The sequence below is a fragment of the Chanodichthys erythropterus genome, chromosome 3 (assembly GCF_024489055.1).
Source record: "Chanodichthys erythropterus isolate Z2021 chromosome 3, ASM2448905v1, whole genome shotgun sequence".
Lineage (NCBI taxonomy): Eukaryota > Metazoa > Chordata > Actinopteri > Cypriniformes > Xenocyprididae > Chanodichthys > Chanodichthys erythropterus.
The window spans coordinates 36,996,376-37,012,018 of NC_090223.1; the positions used below are offsets into that span (position 1 = coordinate 36,996,376).

The 15,643-nt window shown below is 37.5% G+C and overlaps 2 protein-coding genes across 5 annotated transcripts; both read right to left on the bottom strand.

Moving 5' to 3' along the window:
* Nucleotides 1-23: 23 nt before the first annotated feature.
* Nucleotides 24-8,422, bottom strand: LOC137017639 (uncharacterized). Of its 4 annotated transcripts, XR_010894624.1 has the most exons (10): nt 8,301-8,422; nt 7,431-7,454; nt 6,342-6,659; nt 5,774-6,091; nt 5,356-5,649; nt 4,791-5,111; nt 2,166-2,486; nt 1,950-2,087; nt 782-1,833; nt 32-693 (listed from the first exon to the last, which is right to left on the bottom strand). XR_010894624.1 is itself a non-coding variant. In XM_067382077.1 (9 exons), the coding sequence occupies exons 1-9, from the start codon at nt 8,332-8,334 to the stop codon at nt 1,535-1,537; spliced, it is 1,977 nt and encodes a 658-aa protein (XP_067238178.1). In that variant the 5' UTR covers nt 8,335-8,422; the 3' UTR covers nt 24-1,534. The 4 variants fall into 4 exon arrangements, 3 of the variants coding, with proteins under 3 accessions (XP_067238178.1, XP_067238177.1, XP_067238176.1); XM_067382077.1 differs by having other exon boundaries at nt 24-1,833; nt 5,356-5,646; nt 5,861-6,091; XM_067382076.1 differs by having other exon boundaries at nt 25-1,833; nt 5,356-5,646.
* Nucleotides 8,423-9,194: 772 nt separating this feature from the next.
* LOC137017644 (scavenger receptor cysteine-rich type 1 protein M130) lies at nt 9,195-14,338 on the bottom strand. Its single transcript, XM_067382089.1, has 5 exons — nt 14,256-14,338; nt 13,920-13,949; nt 12,558-12,851; nt 12,020-12,148; nt 9,195-11,918 (listed from the first exon to the last, which is right to left on the bottom strand). Exons 1-5 carry the CDS (start codon nt 14,281-14,283, stop codon nt 11,647-11,649), a joined length of 753 nt encoding a protein of 250 aa, XP_067238190.1. The 5' UTR covers nt 14,284-14,338; the 3' UTR covers nt 9,195-11,646.
* Between the last annotated feature and the right edge of the window lie 1,305 nt (nt 14,339-15,643).

Here is a 15,643-nt window from a genome sequence, read left to right on the forward strand (position 1 = left end):
TCTTTAATAAATCCACAGACAGATAAGAATATAACACATATCCGAACATAGACGAGACCCGACAACAATGAACAGAAACCAGGGAAATAAATACACAGATAATTAACTCATATGACAAACAATTGATTATTGGGATAGTGTCCATGGTGACAGATTGTGGCGGGAAACAGATAAAGTTATTAGTAGTGGTTTGGAGAGGTGGTGGGAGAGGGAGGTAGGGTGGGGTCAGCAGGTCAGATGATGATGATGATGATGATGATGATTCAAATTCAGGCAAGACCAAAGGAAGTAAGGGATCAAACTCTCCAAACATTATACAGTCCATTAAATTCAGCCGGGACTAGCTTCCAACCCCTCGTACTCCACGGTGATGGATGGTACAGCTGACTTGCACACCTGGTCAGACACGGCTAGCTCAGGCTCTGGGGTGATGTCCTGCTCGATTGCTCCTCTAGGCGCGGGCTCAAACATCGTGGCGAAGACAGGCTCTTGGTCTGCGGTGGGCTCACTGTCGCTCTTCGCAGCGGGATCGTCTCTGGGTGGGCACTGGGCTAGGAGTGGGGCTGGTATAATTGTCCGCTGGTCCGACGGTTAGTGCAGATCCACAGGATACTAGCACCCACTCCACATAATCAGCAAAGCTCCCTCGAGGTTCCTCCCCGGACAGCTGCAGCTTGGGGGCAGTGTTCAGGCCTGCGTATAGGACCAAGCATAAGCAGTTGTCCGAGTAGTTGGCATAACTGGTATAACTGGTATAACTGGCATAACTGGCATAACTCACACAAACACGAAGATGAAGAATAGAAGGCAGTCTTTAGTCTTCCGACAACAATGAACAGAAACCAGGGAACTAAATACACTGATAATTAACTCATATGACAAACAGCTGTGATAATTGGGATAGTGTCCATGCGGTGACAGATTGTGGCAGGAAACTAGACAAAGGAAGCACATGTGACTGAAGGTAACAAACTAAAAGTCCATGAAAAAGAAATTAACTGAACAGAACTGTCACAGGTATAACCTAAAAACTCATTAAAAAAATTGTAGTTGTGTAATTGTCCTTTTAATTAAAGGAATTAAAAAATGTAAAAGATTTAAGAAAAAAGAAAAGAAAAAACAATTATTGTGAAGTAATGCATTTTAAGTATTTGCAAATTATTTTAATTTTTTGAAAGGCATCAAAGAAAGCCAGCTAACCATGTTCATTAAATTTATTTACAACATGCACACATTCATTCTTAAACTTTTCTGAAAACAGCTCTGTCAATGTTTTTGTATCGTCATGTTCAATTACGAATTACACTACATGACTTACGAAAATGATAAGCTGTATTTTTAAAATCTGGATACTGAAATGGTTTATGATAGAAAAATATGTAATGTTTAGCTACATGGAGGTTGGTTACACTTCTTAGCCCAAACTTTATACAGCAAAAAAAAAGCAAAATTTAAAATTGCAACATAAAATATTTTGCAGTATGCTCAATTTGGAGCCTCATTAATTAACGCATTTTGGGTTCACTCAATAGGCCTATTCATAAATGTTATCATCATATTTGTGTACCACACTTTTATTCTCTGTAACATCCACATTGATATAGTCCTCTTCAGAGACATCCTCATCCACATTGATATAGTCCTCTTCAGAGTCATCCTCATCCACATTGACATAGTCCTCTTCAGAGACATCCGCGTCCACATTGATATAGTCCTCTTCAGAGTCATCATGATCCATGTTTTTATCATTAGAGTCTACATTTTCATAATCAGCCTCATCATCATCCTCATTTTTGTTGTCATAGGATGTACCTGCATACATATTAGCTGGACCTAGAGACATTGCATAGAGATGAAGGGAGATACAGTTATTATTAAAGGAATTGATAATAAAAAATAGTGTTGATGAAAATAAAACATCTAATAGTTTTTATGAAATGCTACATTACCTTTTTTAAACGAGCACTTCAATTGAGTTTCCTTATTCTTTTGTTTTTGTCTTCTCTTGACCAGGAGGATGATTATGAGGACAGACAATAAGAGCAGCACAGCTGACACCGCAGCACCAATGACAGGAAGCAGGGAGGCTGAGACAGACACACGGTTTTGAGTTAAACTTTCATTATTATCAGTCCAGCTTGTTTTAGACTCTTACACATCAATACCTTTGATAGTGATGACCAGCAGTTCAGAGGCAGGTGAACGGAAGGAGCGTGAGGACAAAATGACTTCATAAACACAGCTGTAGTTTCCCTCGTGTGAATAATCTGCCTCAGTAAAGAAGAATGAGGCAGAGAGATTGAAAGCTGACTGATTTCTGGTGATATTTGCTTCTCTAAACAGGTGGAAGGAGCCTCCAGTATACTGGGATTGAGTGGAACAGATGATAGTGAAACTGTGACCCCTGGTGATCACTGACCCCTGAGGCCCAACATCAAACTGTCCATCAGGAGCAATGCGGGGAATGCTGGGCTGCTGCAAGTGCACTAGAAAACAAGAACACATTTATATAGTTACAGAATCTCAGGTAGAACAAACTCAGATGTGTTTTGATTATGATGTTTTATTATTTGTGTTCTTTAAGTTATTTTATTATTATTATTTGTATGTTTGAATATGTATATGATGTGAATTTGTTAAATGTAATAGGGTGTGGTGGAGGACTTTATTTTTTTTTACAGCGTGTTCTCTGAGTGCAGCAGATATACGGCGTGTATACCCAGAGATCATATTATCATGTAATGGCATATGACATCAGTCGCAACATTCCCTAGTCTGCCTTCTCTTGAAAAAATAAATTTTTATCAAGCTAAAATCTACATATAGTTCCCAAAGAAAGTATTGTTTAGTGTAAAACATGCTGAAGATTAGCGAACAGGCTGTCCATTAATTAAATGATTAGCTATTTCCCCACAAAAGCTGTTTAATCAGCATAGTGAAGCCTCTCATCCATTGACATCCATTTAAAAAACGGCCTCTGGTTTCCTTCTCTGCGTACCGCTGGGGGTGGGGTGTTAGCATTAGCCGTTACGTTTTTTTGGCTAAACGTTGCAAGCTTGCCTTCCAGTGGCTTTGGTATACCTTGGGTGCTTCTCAATTCTTATTTGCATCCTCGTTTCCTTTCCGCGCTTTTTTTCCTTAGGAAAAAAAGCGAGGACGGAGGAATTGAATCAAGTGAAATAAGGGCTGCATCCGAAAACCTAGGTATTTGACTTGCTGCATCGCTGCCTTATCAAGCAATGACTTGTAAGGCAACGTTTGTGCATGAAGGAACCTCGTGAAATGGATTTCAGACAGACTTAATTCTGAGGCAGCATAAGAGTTTAATGATCTACAGCAAAATAGACAGAGCTTTGGTGAGAACTAAACAAATATTTAATTGCTACAGTAGTAATATCTTGTTAGAAATTACATCAAAAGTGGAAATGTTTACTCACAAACTCGCCTGCAAATGCACCTTTCGGACACCATCTTTATTTTTCTAGCTCAACTGTCACAGAATGGAAAGCACAGGATTATGGGATATCAAAGGCAGCTAAGGACACATCTATGCTGCCTTCAAAAATCGATCAGATGAAGGTATCTCAGGAAACAGGAAGTGAAGCTAACATTGAATTCGGATGTGCCTTGATGTCTTCCTACCTTGAAATGTGTGCTCAGAAGACAGCATTTTCCAGTTTTCGGATGCACTCGAGGGATCTTCCGCAAAGGATGCACCTGTGTATCCTCGCTCATAACTCCTTGGGAAGCCTCCTCACTCCCCGTTCCTCGTTCCTCACCTCCTTGTGGTGCAATTAGAGAATTGAGATGTCCTTCAAGATGGCTGAGCTTGATCGGTTTCTGGGTCATAGGATGGAGGACAGAGGAGCGAGGAAACGAGGAGGGATATTGAGAAGCACCAATATGCATGGTTGATTTATGGAAAGGTCTTAAGGATTCTACAAACTTTATAAGCCAGCTTCTGGTTTAATGGGGAACATGGGGTGCTTCTTAATATCCCTTCTCATTTCCTTACTCCTCTGTACTCCATCCTATGACCCAGAAACCGATCGAGCTCAGCCATCTTCCTGAGGAGTTTTGAGCGAGGATACACAGGTGCATCCTTTGCGGAAGTCTTTCTCGTCGAAAAACCTGACGCACGTATCAATTCTCCTCCCCATTCATATCTGTCACAGTAATTTAAATGTATGCTTTACTTTTGCAGTTTAAATAAACTTTACATCTCACATATTTCAAAGGGGCATATTGCTTTATTAATATGTATTAATAACTTTAACAACATATGGGTAGATCCCTCGAGTGCAGCTGATGACGCTTTGAAGTGACGCTAAAGGGAGTGAGGATATATCATTTCACTTGATTCAATTCCTCCATCCTCGCGTCTTTTCTTGTGTCCTTCCCTCGCATCCTGAATGGGTGGAGCTAAGATGCGGGGAAAGGAAGCGAGGAAAGAAAACAAGAATGCACAAATAAGAATTGAGAAGCACCCAAGGTAACAATCATCCTCCTTTTTTTTACGGTGGCCAAGAGAGCTCAACACGCTGCAAATGAAGAAAACACATGCAAATAGCCCCCCTCTGCGATGATCTGAATGATGATGATGATGATGATTAGGCTACTTTTAGAATTAAATTAATATTTTCATTTATAGTTAAATTATTAAATTCAAGCATTAAATTCAAACAGCTTTAAGTAAAAATGACCTCAAGAACTGCATCTTTTCGGGATCGATATTTAATTCACAGCCATTTTGCAAATCAGCAGCACAAACACAAAAAAGACATCAGTACCTGTGATAGTGATGACCAGCAGTTCAGAGGCAGATGAACGGAAGGAGCGTGAGGACAAAATGACTTCATAAACACAGCTGTAGTTTCCCTCGTGTGAATAATCTGCCTCAGGAAAGAAGAAGGAGGCAGAGAGATCGACAACTGACTGACTCTTGGTGATATTTGCTTCTCTAAACAGGTGGAAGGAGCCTCCAGGATACTGAGATTCAGTGGAACAGATGATAGTGAAACTGTGACCCCTGGTGATCACTGACCCCTGAGGCCCAACATCAAACTGTCCATCAGGAGCAATGCGGGGAATGTTGGGCTGCTGCAAGTGCACTAGAAAACAAGAATAGATTATTTATATACTTACAGAGCCTCAAGCATTAAATACGGATAGCTTTAAAAAAAAAAATGTCTTCAAGAGCTGCATCTTCAAATATAATTCACAGCCATTTTTCAAATCAGCAGCACAAACAAAACATAAGACATCAATACAGAATGAATTCACTTTCATCTAATCAAACTAATTTAACAAATGTATTGATATGATGTAGATAATGAGCTGAGATCAAACACTCACCCACAGTGATTTTAACAGTGTCACTCCAAGGTGACTTTATAATGCTGTTTTTGTAGGAGTAATTACAGCTGTAGCTGCCCTGATGTGAGACGCCTACATTAACAAGGTTGAAAGTCACACCAGATACATGTTTCTGGGAGGATAATATAGATGATCCATTTATGAAGAGGTGGAATTCAGCATCAGCATTGCATCTTGATTTAGGTGTTGTGCATCTGAACTGAATGTTTTCTCCAGGAGAAACAGCTGCATGTGTGGAGATCAGGGAAAGAGTGGGCTTCTGCAGGTCACCTGCTAAAGTAAAGAAATATGCATCTATTTAAAATTACTTGTTAAGATGTGATGAAATAAATGAAGCTTAATGTATTTCTATTGCTCATTTCTCACATAATGTCAGGATGCAAAAGATTTGACTTACCTGAACAAACAACACCAGCATCTTCACCATGATTACAGTCATGTTTTCCTAGTCCACTGTGTGAACATTGTGTGAGTTTTCCTTCACCTCCTGAGCATCCGACATCATCCAGCCAGATCGATCCACTGCCTTGACCAAAGGCAGCACTTTGAGGTGCACTGATGGCTGATCCACACTGTAACTGTCTGCACACCACAGCAGCATCATTCATGTCCCAGCTATCATCACACACGGTTCCCCACTGACCATTATGAAGGATCTCCATTCTTCCACAGCAGGAATCAGATCCACCGACCAATCTTATGCCTGGTAGCTTGTCTTAAAAATGTAAGTACAATGTGATTAAAAACTATGTTGTAAATATTTGTGTATTATATGTTTGACATAGTTTGGAGCCAAGCACCTAATGTGCAGAGCCCCTTTGCTTTTTTAAATATATATAATTATTATTTGGGGCCAAACACTGTAGGTTTATGTTGTTTTTAATCTCTTTGGTATCTTTTCCTCACAAGCAAAACAGCAAATATACAATGCCATCTTGGATCTGGAGAAACATGTATACTTTTACCCTGTGAGCAGACGACACCTGCATCTTCACCGTGACCACAGTTATGGCTTCCAATAGGATTTTGTGAGCACTGTGTGAGGGATAATTCACTTCCTGCACATCTCACATCATCCAACCAGATCGGACCACTTCCCTGGCCAAAACTGGCACTGGAGGTTGCACTAACAGCTCCTCCACATCCCAACTGTCTGCACACCACAACAGCATCTTTATTGTCCCAGTCATCATCACACACTGTTCCCCACTGACCATTATGATGGATCTCAACTCTCCCAGAGCAGTCATTATTACCATTCACCAGCCTGATACTATATCCACCTAAAAAATTTAATATCTGTATTATAAATGAACTCACATCTTACAACATGCTAAACTTGCAAAATTACAGAAACTGTCAGTCATCTCATGTAACTAGAATAAGGTGAGATTTAAAGGTGCCCTAGAATCAAAAATTTAATTTACCTCGGCATCAGTAGTTGAATAACAAGAGTTCAGTACATGGAAATGACATGCAGTGAGTCTCAAACTCCATTGTTTCCTCCTTCTATATAAATCTCATTTGTTTAAAAGACCTCAACATAACATAACACCGACTGTTACGTAACAGTCGGGATCATTAATATGTATGCCCCCAATATTTGCATATGCCAGCTCATGTTTAAGGCATTACACAAGGGCAGCCAGTATTAACGTCTGGATCTGCACAGCTGAATCATCAGACTAGGTAAGCAAGCAAGAACAATAGCGAAAAATAGCAGATGGAGCAATAATAACTGACATGATCCATGATAACATGATATTTTACTGATATTTGTACATTTTCTTACTGTTTTCTTAATGTTACTATTAAATTTGGTTAAAAGCTAAATGTGGGGAGCGCGAGATTTAAAGGGGCTGCAGCCTGAATCGGTGCATAGTTAATGATGCCCCAAAATAGGCAGTTAAAAAAAATTAATTAAAAAAATCTATGGGGTATTTTGAGCTGAAACTTCACAGACACATTCAGGAGACACCTTAGACTTATATTACATCTTGTGAAAGAACGTTCTAGGGCACCTTTAAAAGTGTGAATAACAGTCTGTTACTTACCAGTTACAGAAGTCAGAGCACTGGCTGTTGAGATGAAAAACAGAGACATTTAAAAACATTGTAGGCTTTTAACTAGATTTTATGATTGATTATTTATGAACAATTCAGGTTAATTAGGACACTTTTTCCCAATCATCTCAGTGGCAAAAAATGTCCTAAATAACCTGAATTCACTCCTATAATGATAAATAATCATTTAAATAAAAACTTTGTTGCATATTAACTGATAAAATATGTTAGAATGTTGTCGATGTAAATATACAGTAAACACTGAATTATTCCGTGCCATAGCAGAACTGGGCTGTGACTGACAGGAAAAGGCCATTATCATGCAAGTTCTTCCTCTTAATGAGCCCCCCTTTTTTTAAAATAAAATAAAATAAATTCTGGTGTGTTAAAATAATGGTGGCATTCACATACAAACAAAATAAATATATTGTTATATTTCTGTTATATCATTTGAACATTCAAAATCAAATTTATTTAATAAAAAAAAAATGACAAAGAAAGTAACTTTTAAAGTAGAAAGACTGAAATATTTTTTTCTTGTCAAACATACATTGTTTTATTTACAACTTCAAAAAAAAAAAAAAAAAAAAAGCGCATAAGCCACTAATTTCAGTTTAATTTCAGAAAGAACAAGTGGCAAAGGCTCTGAGAAAACCTAAAAGATGACTGATAAGCATACTTTACTCAAATGTGCAGGAGAAATATGATAATCCTACCATCTTACACAGATAATAAACTTTAACTAAACTGTTTAAAGGATGAAATATTGTTGTAATATTAATATTGTGACATGAAATTGCAATCTTTAAACTCCATCTGTAATTAAAAATGAGAAATGCAAAGACTGAAAATTGAATTTACCCAGTATCAAAGTGAGAAGAGAAGGTCTTGGCATCCTTGTGTTGTTTCAAAATGCACTTAAGAGTGTATGGAGGCTATATCTCTGTTTCTTTCAAGACATACAAAACCAAAACTGCTGTCACTTCCCCTTTTGACCATAGAAAGAAAAAAAAAAACAACAAAAAAAAACAAAACAACAACAACAAAAAAAAAACAGCCTATTCCGAAAATGTCTTTTCATCAATTTTGCTTTTTAAGACAAGAACTGCATACCAAACAGATATTCACAATGATATGACAAGCTGAACAATAGTTATTTTACCTAAGATTACCTAGATTTCTTGAACTCATTTATCACACACTATTATAAACTAAGCTGTTAATCTGATTACTATCTGATTTTAAAGCCATACAAAAGCAAAATTACAAGGATGGCAAAGCATTCCTATGAATTTAAGAGGTAACTTACTGGCTCATGAGATCTCAAGATCTCACAGTTATTATGAGCTTCATCAATTTCTGTCAAGATCTGTCCATCAATCTGTTTTTCACTGACCTGAAGACTGTACACCTAAACTAAGCAAATTACACCACAATCAAATGTTTTATTGTGTTTGAGTGTGTGAATAAAACAGTGTTTATATCAGTGTTTTTTTTTTTTAACTAATAATATTTTTGTGGGCACAAATATGTTGATTTGGAATAACATACATTATGTTTAAAATGACCTTTTGTGAAATACATGATCAAAAGTCCAAAATTTACACCTGCTTAGTGCTAAATAATAATATGTTTTATTTATAGCACCTTTCAAGAACCCGAGGACACTTTACGTAATGTTGATAGATACAAATATACAATCAGGATACAACAACAAGAAGGCAAACAGACAGTGATTATATTATGTTTTATTAACGTATTGGGAGGAACAACATCAAATAAGCTATCCAGTTGTCACATCATCTCAACCAGCTGTCAACAATCAGTCATAATCAACATATCTACCCAATCAGAATGAGTACAGGTATATATATAACCACAGTCAACTCAACCATGAATCCTCGACAGTTTTCAGCATCCCTCCACCACCCCGTCTCCTCACACTCACTTGGTTACTTCCTAACTTAAATAGGGGGGTGAGTACTCTGTGTTTGGGCCAAATACCGAGCTCGGAGCCCTCTCCCCCGACAGCACGCCAAATATGTATACCATTTATTTTATTTGACTTATTTGAAAGTATGAACTCGTGAAATAACATGCTAATAACCAAAGTAAGCATAGACCTGAAACTGAAAGTAAACAATCAGTTAACAAAACATAATTTAAATGAGTTTTGAGATCAGTTTTGTGAGGAGACAGTGTGAAGGTTTTGTAGGATTTTATTCCAAAGCTTATGAGCTAAAAAGCTAAATGCCCTATACCACTAACAGTTTGAGCTTGGGTACTGCAAGCTAATTCTCAGAACTCAGTCTCAGAGTATGGGCAGGGACATCATGAAGTACCTTGAAAAATAGGACAAGTATAAACTGCATGTGATTGGGAGCCAGTGCTGCTGTAGGATGTGAGTGATGTCAGCTTATTTTTGTTAAATGTAAAGGCACGAGCAGCTTAGTTTTGAATTAGTTGCAAGTGATTAAGGGCTTTAGTGGGTAGGCCGTAAAACAAAGAGTTACAATAGTCCAGACGTGAAGATATAAAAGCATGGACAACCGTTTCAGCATCTTCAAGATTTAATGAAGGCCATATACGGGCAATATTACGAAGATGAAAAAACAAGACTTAACAAGCTGATTGATGGGGTTCAAATTATAATTTAGAATCAAATAGAGATTGCATATATTAGGTGATGGATACACTATAACTCCATCAATATGAATGGAGAAGTCATGTTGGGAGAAGGGATTTAGGGCCTACTAACAGGACTTCTGTTTTCTCAGTATTCATTTTTAAGACATTTTGATCCACCCATAATTTGAGATATAAAGGCAGGATATAATGGAAGGTGGAGGAAAAACAGAACTGGACTGAGCAGTAAGATAAATAAGTGAGATAAATGTGAATAATATTGGCTTTTTAAATGATTGTCTGACTCTCTGATTTCATCTGGGGGTCAGAAATTGGTTGGTTGGAATGAACCCCCTGCTGGTAGATGCTGTTACTACACCATGATGGTGGTGAAATGCATGTTTTTCATTGACAGCGAATGCGATAAAACCAATGTTTTATGCAAAAAATTGAGTGTTTATTTTTCTTTAAAATATATAAAATAAAGAGAAAAGGCACGTCTGCATATTCGAAATATTAAATAATCTCTGCAAAGAAGTTAAATGAGCTGTTTAGGCTACATAATTACTCTGGGGAATATAGAGAAACCATGTCAGAAATGCAGTACTTCAAAATGGAGGATTCAGTATGATTTCCCAACCACTGTGATTTTGCAGGATGCAGAAAATATCTCTGTTCTCAGCAAAACAAGTTAACGCACTGATAAAGCTGTGAAGCAAATTTGAGGAAGTGTCCTTTTGGACACACAGAGTCTGTAAGTGTGAAACATGTTGCCAGCATGTTCAGCATTTCCTTGTATAGAACACGGAACTAAAAACTGAACTTGCACTGTATTTGCAGTCATTTAGTAAAACATGACAGCTATATTCAGAGGAAACATCATTGTGCAGAGTACAAGCATATTAGACTGTTTACATTTTTAAAATTAATTCTTAATTAACTTTATTTAACACAAGGGCAGTCATGATAGAAGGCAGACAGCACACAGTAACAGTAACTCATTAGTGGGTATTAGCAACAGTTGAGGGAGGAAGACACACAGCAGATCGGTAGTGGGTAAATGTGTCACAATGTAAATGGACAGCTATACTGTTTTCTTTCTCTCTGACATTTCTTCTTTAGAAAGATTCTCATCATGAGGATCTGTCAAAAAACTTTTTTTAAACAAAGTTCTTGTTGCTTGCTCCATTCACAATTGCTAAATTGCTATAGTGCCACCATTTTCAGTGAAGTAGAGAACTGACAAACTTTGCAATAGGAATAGTGAGTCTGCACTCACAAAATTCCAGAGATTTGTAAGTATGCAGTATTTTAATATTTAGGCAACAATTTAAATCTTTAATATTAATGTCCCCTGAGTCATTGTTCTCTACATTTACAAAGAATAATTCATAACTGGAACATTGTTTGATATAAGATATAATGAATTAATTCACTGCGAACTGTGCTTGTTCCTTGTGTGGCGACGTCTGGCTCCATTTTTATCAGTGTGTGCAGTTTTGTGTGGTAAATGAATCTTGAAATCCTTCGGAAGTGTAAAAGTCCTGGGTCCTTTTTTACTTTTGAAAATCAATAATACATTTCATAAAACAACTTTCATGTCTTCATAGTTATTGTCCAGCATACTTCTGTTTTCTGTAATGCTGACATTGACATAGTCCTGTTCTGAATCGTCTGTTTCTACATTGACATAGTCCTGTTCAGAGTCATCCTGATCTACATTTACATAATCTTGGTCAGAGTCAGAGTTGACATCTTCATGATCTCCATAATCCATATCTACAATCTCATAGTCATCATCAGCATTCTCTTCATTTTGGTGTTTATGGAGCACATCTAGCACATTAACTGCATCTTGAGATACAAAGTGCATAAAAAAAGGTGTTTTACTGTAATGGTTAGATGTTTAAGCAATAATATTTGCAGGTAAAAAACATAATGTAAAACCATCTCACCTTGTGAACAGGAGTATATTTGGATTTTCTTTTGTTTTTTTCTCCTCTTTACCAGGACAACAATCAGCAGTGCAGACAAAATGAGCAGTACAGCCGCTACCACAGCAACAATGATAACAACTGAAGAAGCTGCAAGAGAGATTTTAGTATATTAACAACAGTCTTCACTATGGTATGTTCAGAATGGCATATTATGTTTCTGCTGAATAAACTGGTTGAATGAATGATTAAACTCTCTAATATATCAAGGCATGGTCACATTTATCATTAATCTGCGATTTTGATGCCAAAATCCAGACATTTCAATAATAATCTGTGTGATTGCGAGTTTTGTGTGGTGCCGCAAAAGTTGCAGGCAGATTTCGTGTGTCGATCACACAAATTCTGAAAAATCTTCACCACTAATATACAGACTGACAGTGTCTGAAATGTGCAAACACAGATGAGCGGGGTGATACAAACAGTGAAAAATCCCATGGTGTTTTAAGCATCCTTGCAAATAAACACTTTGATCAAAGTACAACTGAAATTCTCATACCTGAACACACGACTCTAGCATCTTGACAACCACTTTCATTTTTAAAATGGCATGTTTTGATGAATGACAAATCTTCCAAACAACTGTCCAGCCTTACATGATCACTCTCTGGCTCGGAAGGAGTGTGGCCATGTGCAATAACAGCTCTTCCACATTCCAGCTCTCTGCACACCAAAGCAGCTTTATTAATGTCCCAGGAGTTACCACACACGGTTACCCATGTGCCATTATTCTGGACCTGAACTGTCCCAAAGCACCTGTCTAAACCATTGACCAGTCGGATGTCGTGACCACCTGTGAAGAAAATGAGGCAAATTGTCAACTCACCTGTAAACATATAGAGGACAATCTTTATTTTTGTATGTGATCCTCAAACAAAACAGCTGCTGTTTGCTTTAAAGGGATGGTTCGCTCAAAATGAACATTCTGTTATCATTCACACATCCTAATTTCATTCCAAACATGTATAACATACTTTCCTCTGTGGAACACAAAAATAAAAATCTCCTGGCCATTGTGTTTAAAAATTTAGAAGTGAACGAAGACAGGCTGTCAAGCACCACAAAGGTAACATAAAAGCCTGTTCGTCTTGTGCACTATATTCTATGTCTTCTGAAGTCATATGATACAGCTTTTATGAGAGTTCATGTGACCGACTCTTGTCACCGCCAGGACAATTTAAGCTACCTTGGGTGGTCAAGGGCTTCTCTTGTCCGGGTCCCTCTTGACCAGAGGAGAAGCAATGCCAGTACAACTGAGAGAGAAACCGGTAACCGGAGTTAGCAATGCTAGGTTTCGAATGTCTTAATTAGGCCCCATCTCCATTGAATGGCAGTTGACCTTCTTCTGGTCAGATACTCGTGAGGTTTCTCTGCCCACAGTATGATGGTGGGAAACTATCAACTAATGGTAGAGATATCGAAATATCGGCATTTCCTAACAGTTCCCAACAACAGCACAGGATTGATGTCGCATGCTGTCCCGGACTGTTGCCAGTGAGCCTTTATTCAAGGTGAATACCCAATGCATGTCAGCTAGAGAGTTCATGTAAGAGGTAGAATTTGTAAATGTTATGTCTTTTGAGACTGATCTTTTCAATGATTCGATTGAAAAACAAAACCAGTTTGAATGCTTCATTTGTGTGCTGACAGCAGGTCACTGGAGGTCAGTAGTATAGTCAGTGGATAATGACTGTAATTTCAGTATGTTCCACACACAAAGGTATCGTATCGTTATCGTATGGTATTCCACAGAAGAAAATAATTTATGTTTGGAACATGATTTTTAATTACTATAAAGACATTCCTTTAGCAACAATAGAGTATAAACAGTAAGGTTTAAGATACTGAGAGGATCACTTACCAGTAAACAGGTAATTGTTTAAAACCACGGCTGTCAAAGAGAAAACATATGGAGCGTTTCATTAGTATAGAATTTATCACAAAGATTTTATGTAAAAAAATAAAACAATTGGGTAAGTGGCATCTTACATTTTCTTTGGTAATCTAATTAAAAGCTGCTTTGTTATGTCTGAGCACACTCCTACCAGTGCCCCATGTAGAGTTCACGGATTATGAAAAGCCAAAATGGGAATTCCTTCTTACTATTATTAATGATTATTTAACCATTTCAAACAGCAACAATATCATTTAATATTATAATAGATAAACTGATGGTATAAATTTAAAAAGTGATTACCTAGTGTGAAAAGAAGTGGTCTCAGCATTTCAGTTCTTGTGTTGAGCGATATGTTTGATGTGTATCTCTGCCGCTCTTCACGTCTAAATAAGACCTTGTGAGTCAGTCAGACACTAGTTCCGTTTTTCACTGTTACAACACTTCAGCTTCTGAGAAAGTAAATCAAAAGAAATGGCTTAGTATTATTTTGCTTATTTAGAAATTATCCTCAGTATGTAACCACTGAGAGCTGAAATACCTGACACTGTCCTACACTAAATGTGCAGCACTTGTTTTCACTTCGGCCTTTCAGCATTCTGACCACTGATGTAAAACTTTAACATGCTAGTCAGTGTGCAGATTTGCAAATAGGTTTTGTTTGCAGATTTGCAACTAGACTTGCATTTTTGCAAATAACTAATTGTCAGATTATTTTGTTCTTTATAATGCAAACACATTTTTTTTTTCTTCAAATGTGAGCACTTCTTTGAGAGCTTGTGCTCTTAATGTGTTGCTACACTCTGACATCCGCATATGGTTCACACATTCAGGGTTTCTAAAACTTGTGGTTAAATGTATGCAGGCCTATTTAAAGACACACCACACTGGCCACAAAAAACCATTAGAACATCAGAAAGTACAGCATACTCCAGCCTTTATGTTCAGCAGAAACATATTGTCAGTTCAATTCAGTCTACTTTTAAGTTAAAGATCTGTAACCATCAAGCCACACCACCTTACATGGAGCAGCCATCAGAAACTGTTGAGCTGTTTATTGGGGCCATTTTATTGAACTGTAATTTTTGTTTGTGACATTAGAGGGCATATGAGTATTTTAAGTATATTTAAGCCAAGTGCTGATGAGTTACAGGAGGTGCAACTGAAGGTCAAACAAACCTTTTGACCGTGCCGTATCGAGCATGCATCATATTGTAGCAGTACTGTGCTCGTGCCTGTTTATTTTGAATGGATTATTTGCCTATGTCATGTGTGACCTCTCCAACGTGATTATGTAATGCATGGTGCATTGCAAGAGGAGCATTTGTGGTTAAAAGTGTATAATTTTAATTTTTTTTTTTTTTTTTTAGAAAATGACCAATCATTTTGCTAGACAAGACCCTTATTTATTGGCTGGGATCATGCAGAGCCCATTGAAGCTGCACTGAAACAGCAATTTGGACCTTCAATCCGGTAGCTGTTGAAGTCCACTATAAAATGCTTTCCTCAAAAACCATAATTTCTTTTCAACTGAAGAAAGAAAGACATAAACATGACATGGGGGTGAGTAAATTATCAGGAAATTTTAATTCTGAAGTGAACTAATCCTTTAAACATAGAGTCCTAAAGCTATTTCTTCAACCTTAACAATCATCTGGTATATTAGAATGTTGTCTGGGCACAATTAATGA

Bases quoted from the DNA above. Each gene is read 5' to 3' on its own strand.
- LOC137017639 (XM_067382075.1), bottom strand. From the start codon at position 8,334: ATGCCAAGACCTTCTCTTCTCACTTTGATACTGG. The intron at 6,660-7,430 runs GTAAGTAACAGA...TAAATTTTTTAG, and splicing joins TGCTCTGACTTCTGTAACTG to GTGGATATAGTATCAGGCTG. The intron at 2,487-4,790 runs GTACTGATGTCT...CTTGTTTTCTAG, and splicing joins GCTGGTCATCACTATCACAG to TGCACTTGCAGCAGCCCAGC.
- LOC137017644 (XM_067382089.1), bottom strand. From the start codon at position 14,283: ATGCTGAGACCACTTCTTTTCACACTAG. The intron at 13,950-14,255 runs GTAATCACTTTT...TCTCTTTGACAG, and splicing joins ACCACTTCTTTTCACACTAG to CCGTGGTTTTAAACAATTAC. The intron at 11,919-12,019 runs GTGAGATGGTTT...TTGTATCTCAAG, and splicing joins AATATACTCCTGTTCACAAG to ATGCAGTTAATGTGCTAGAT.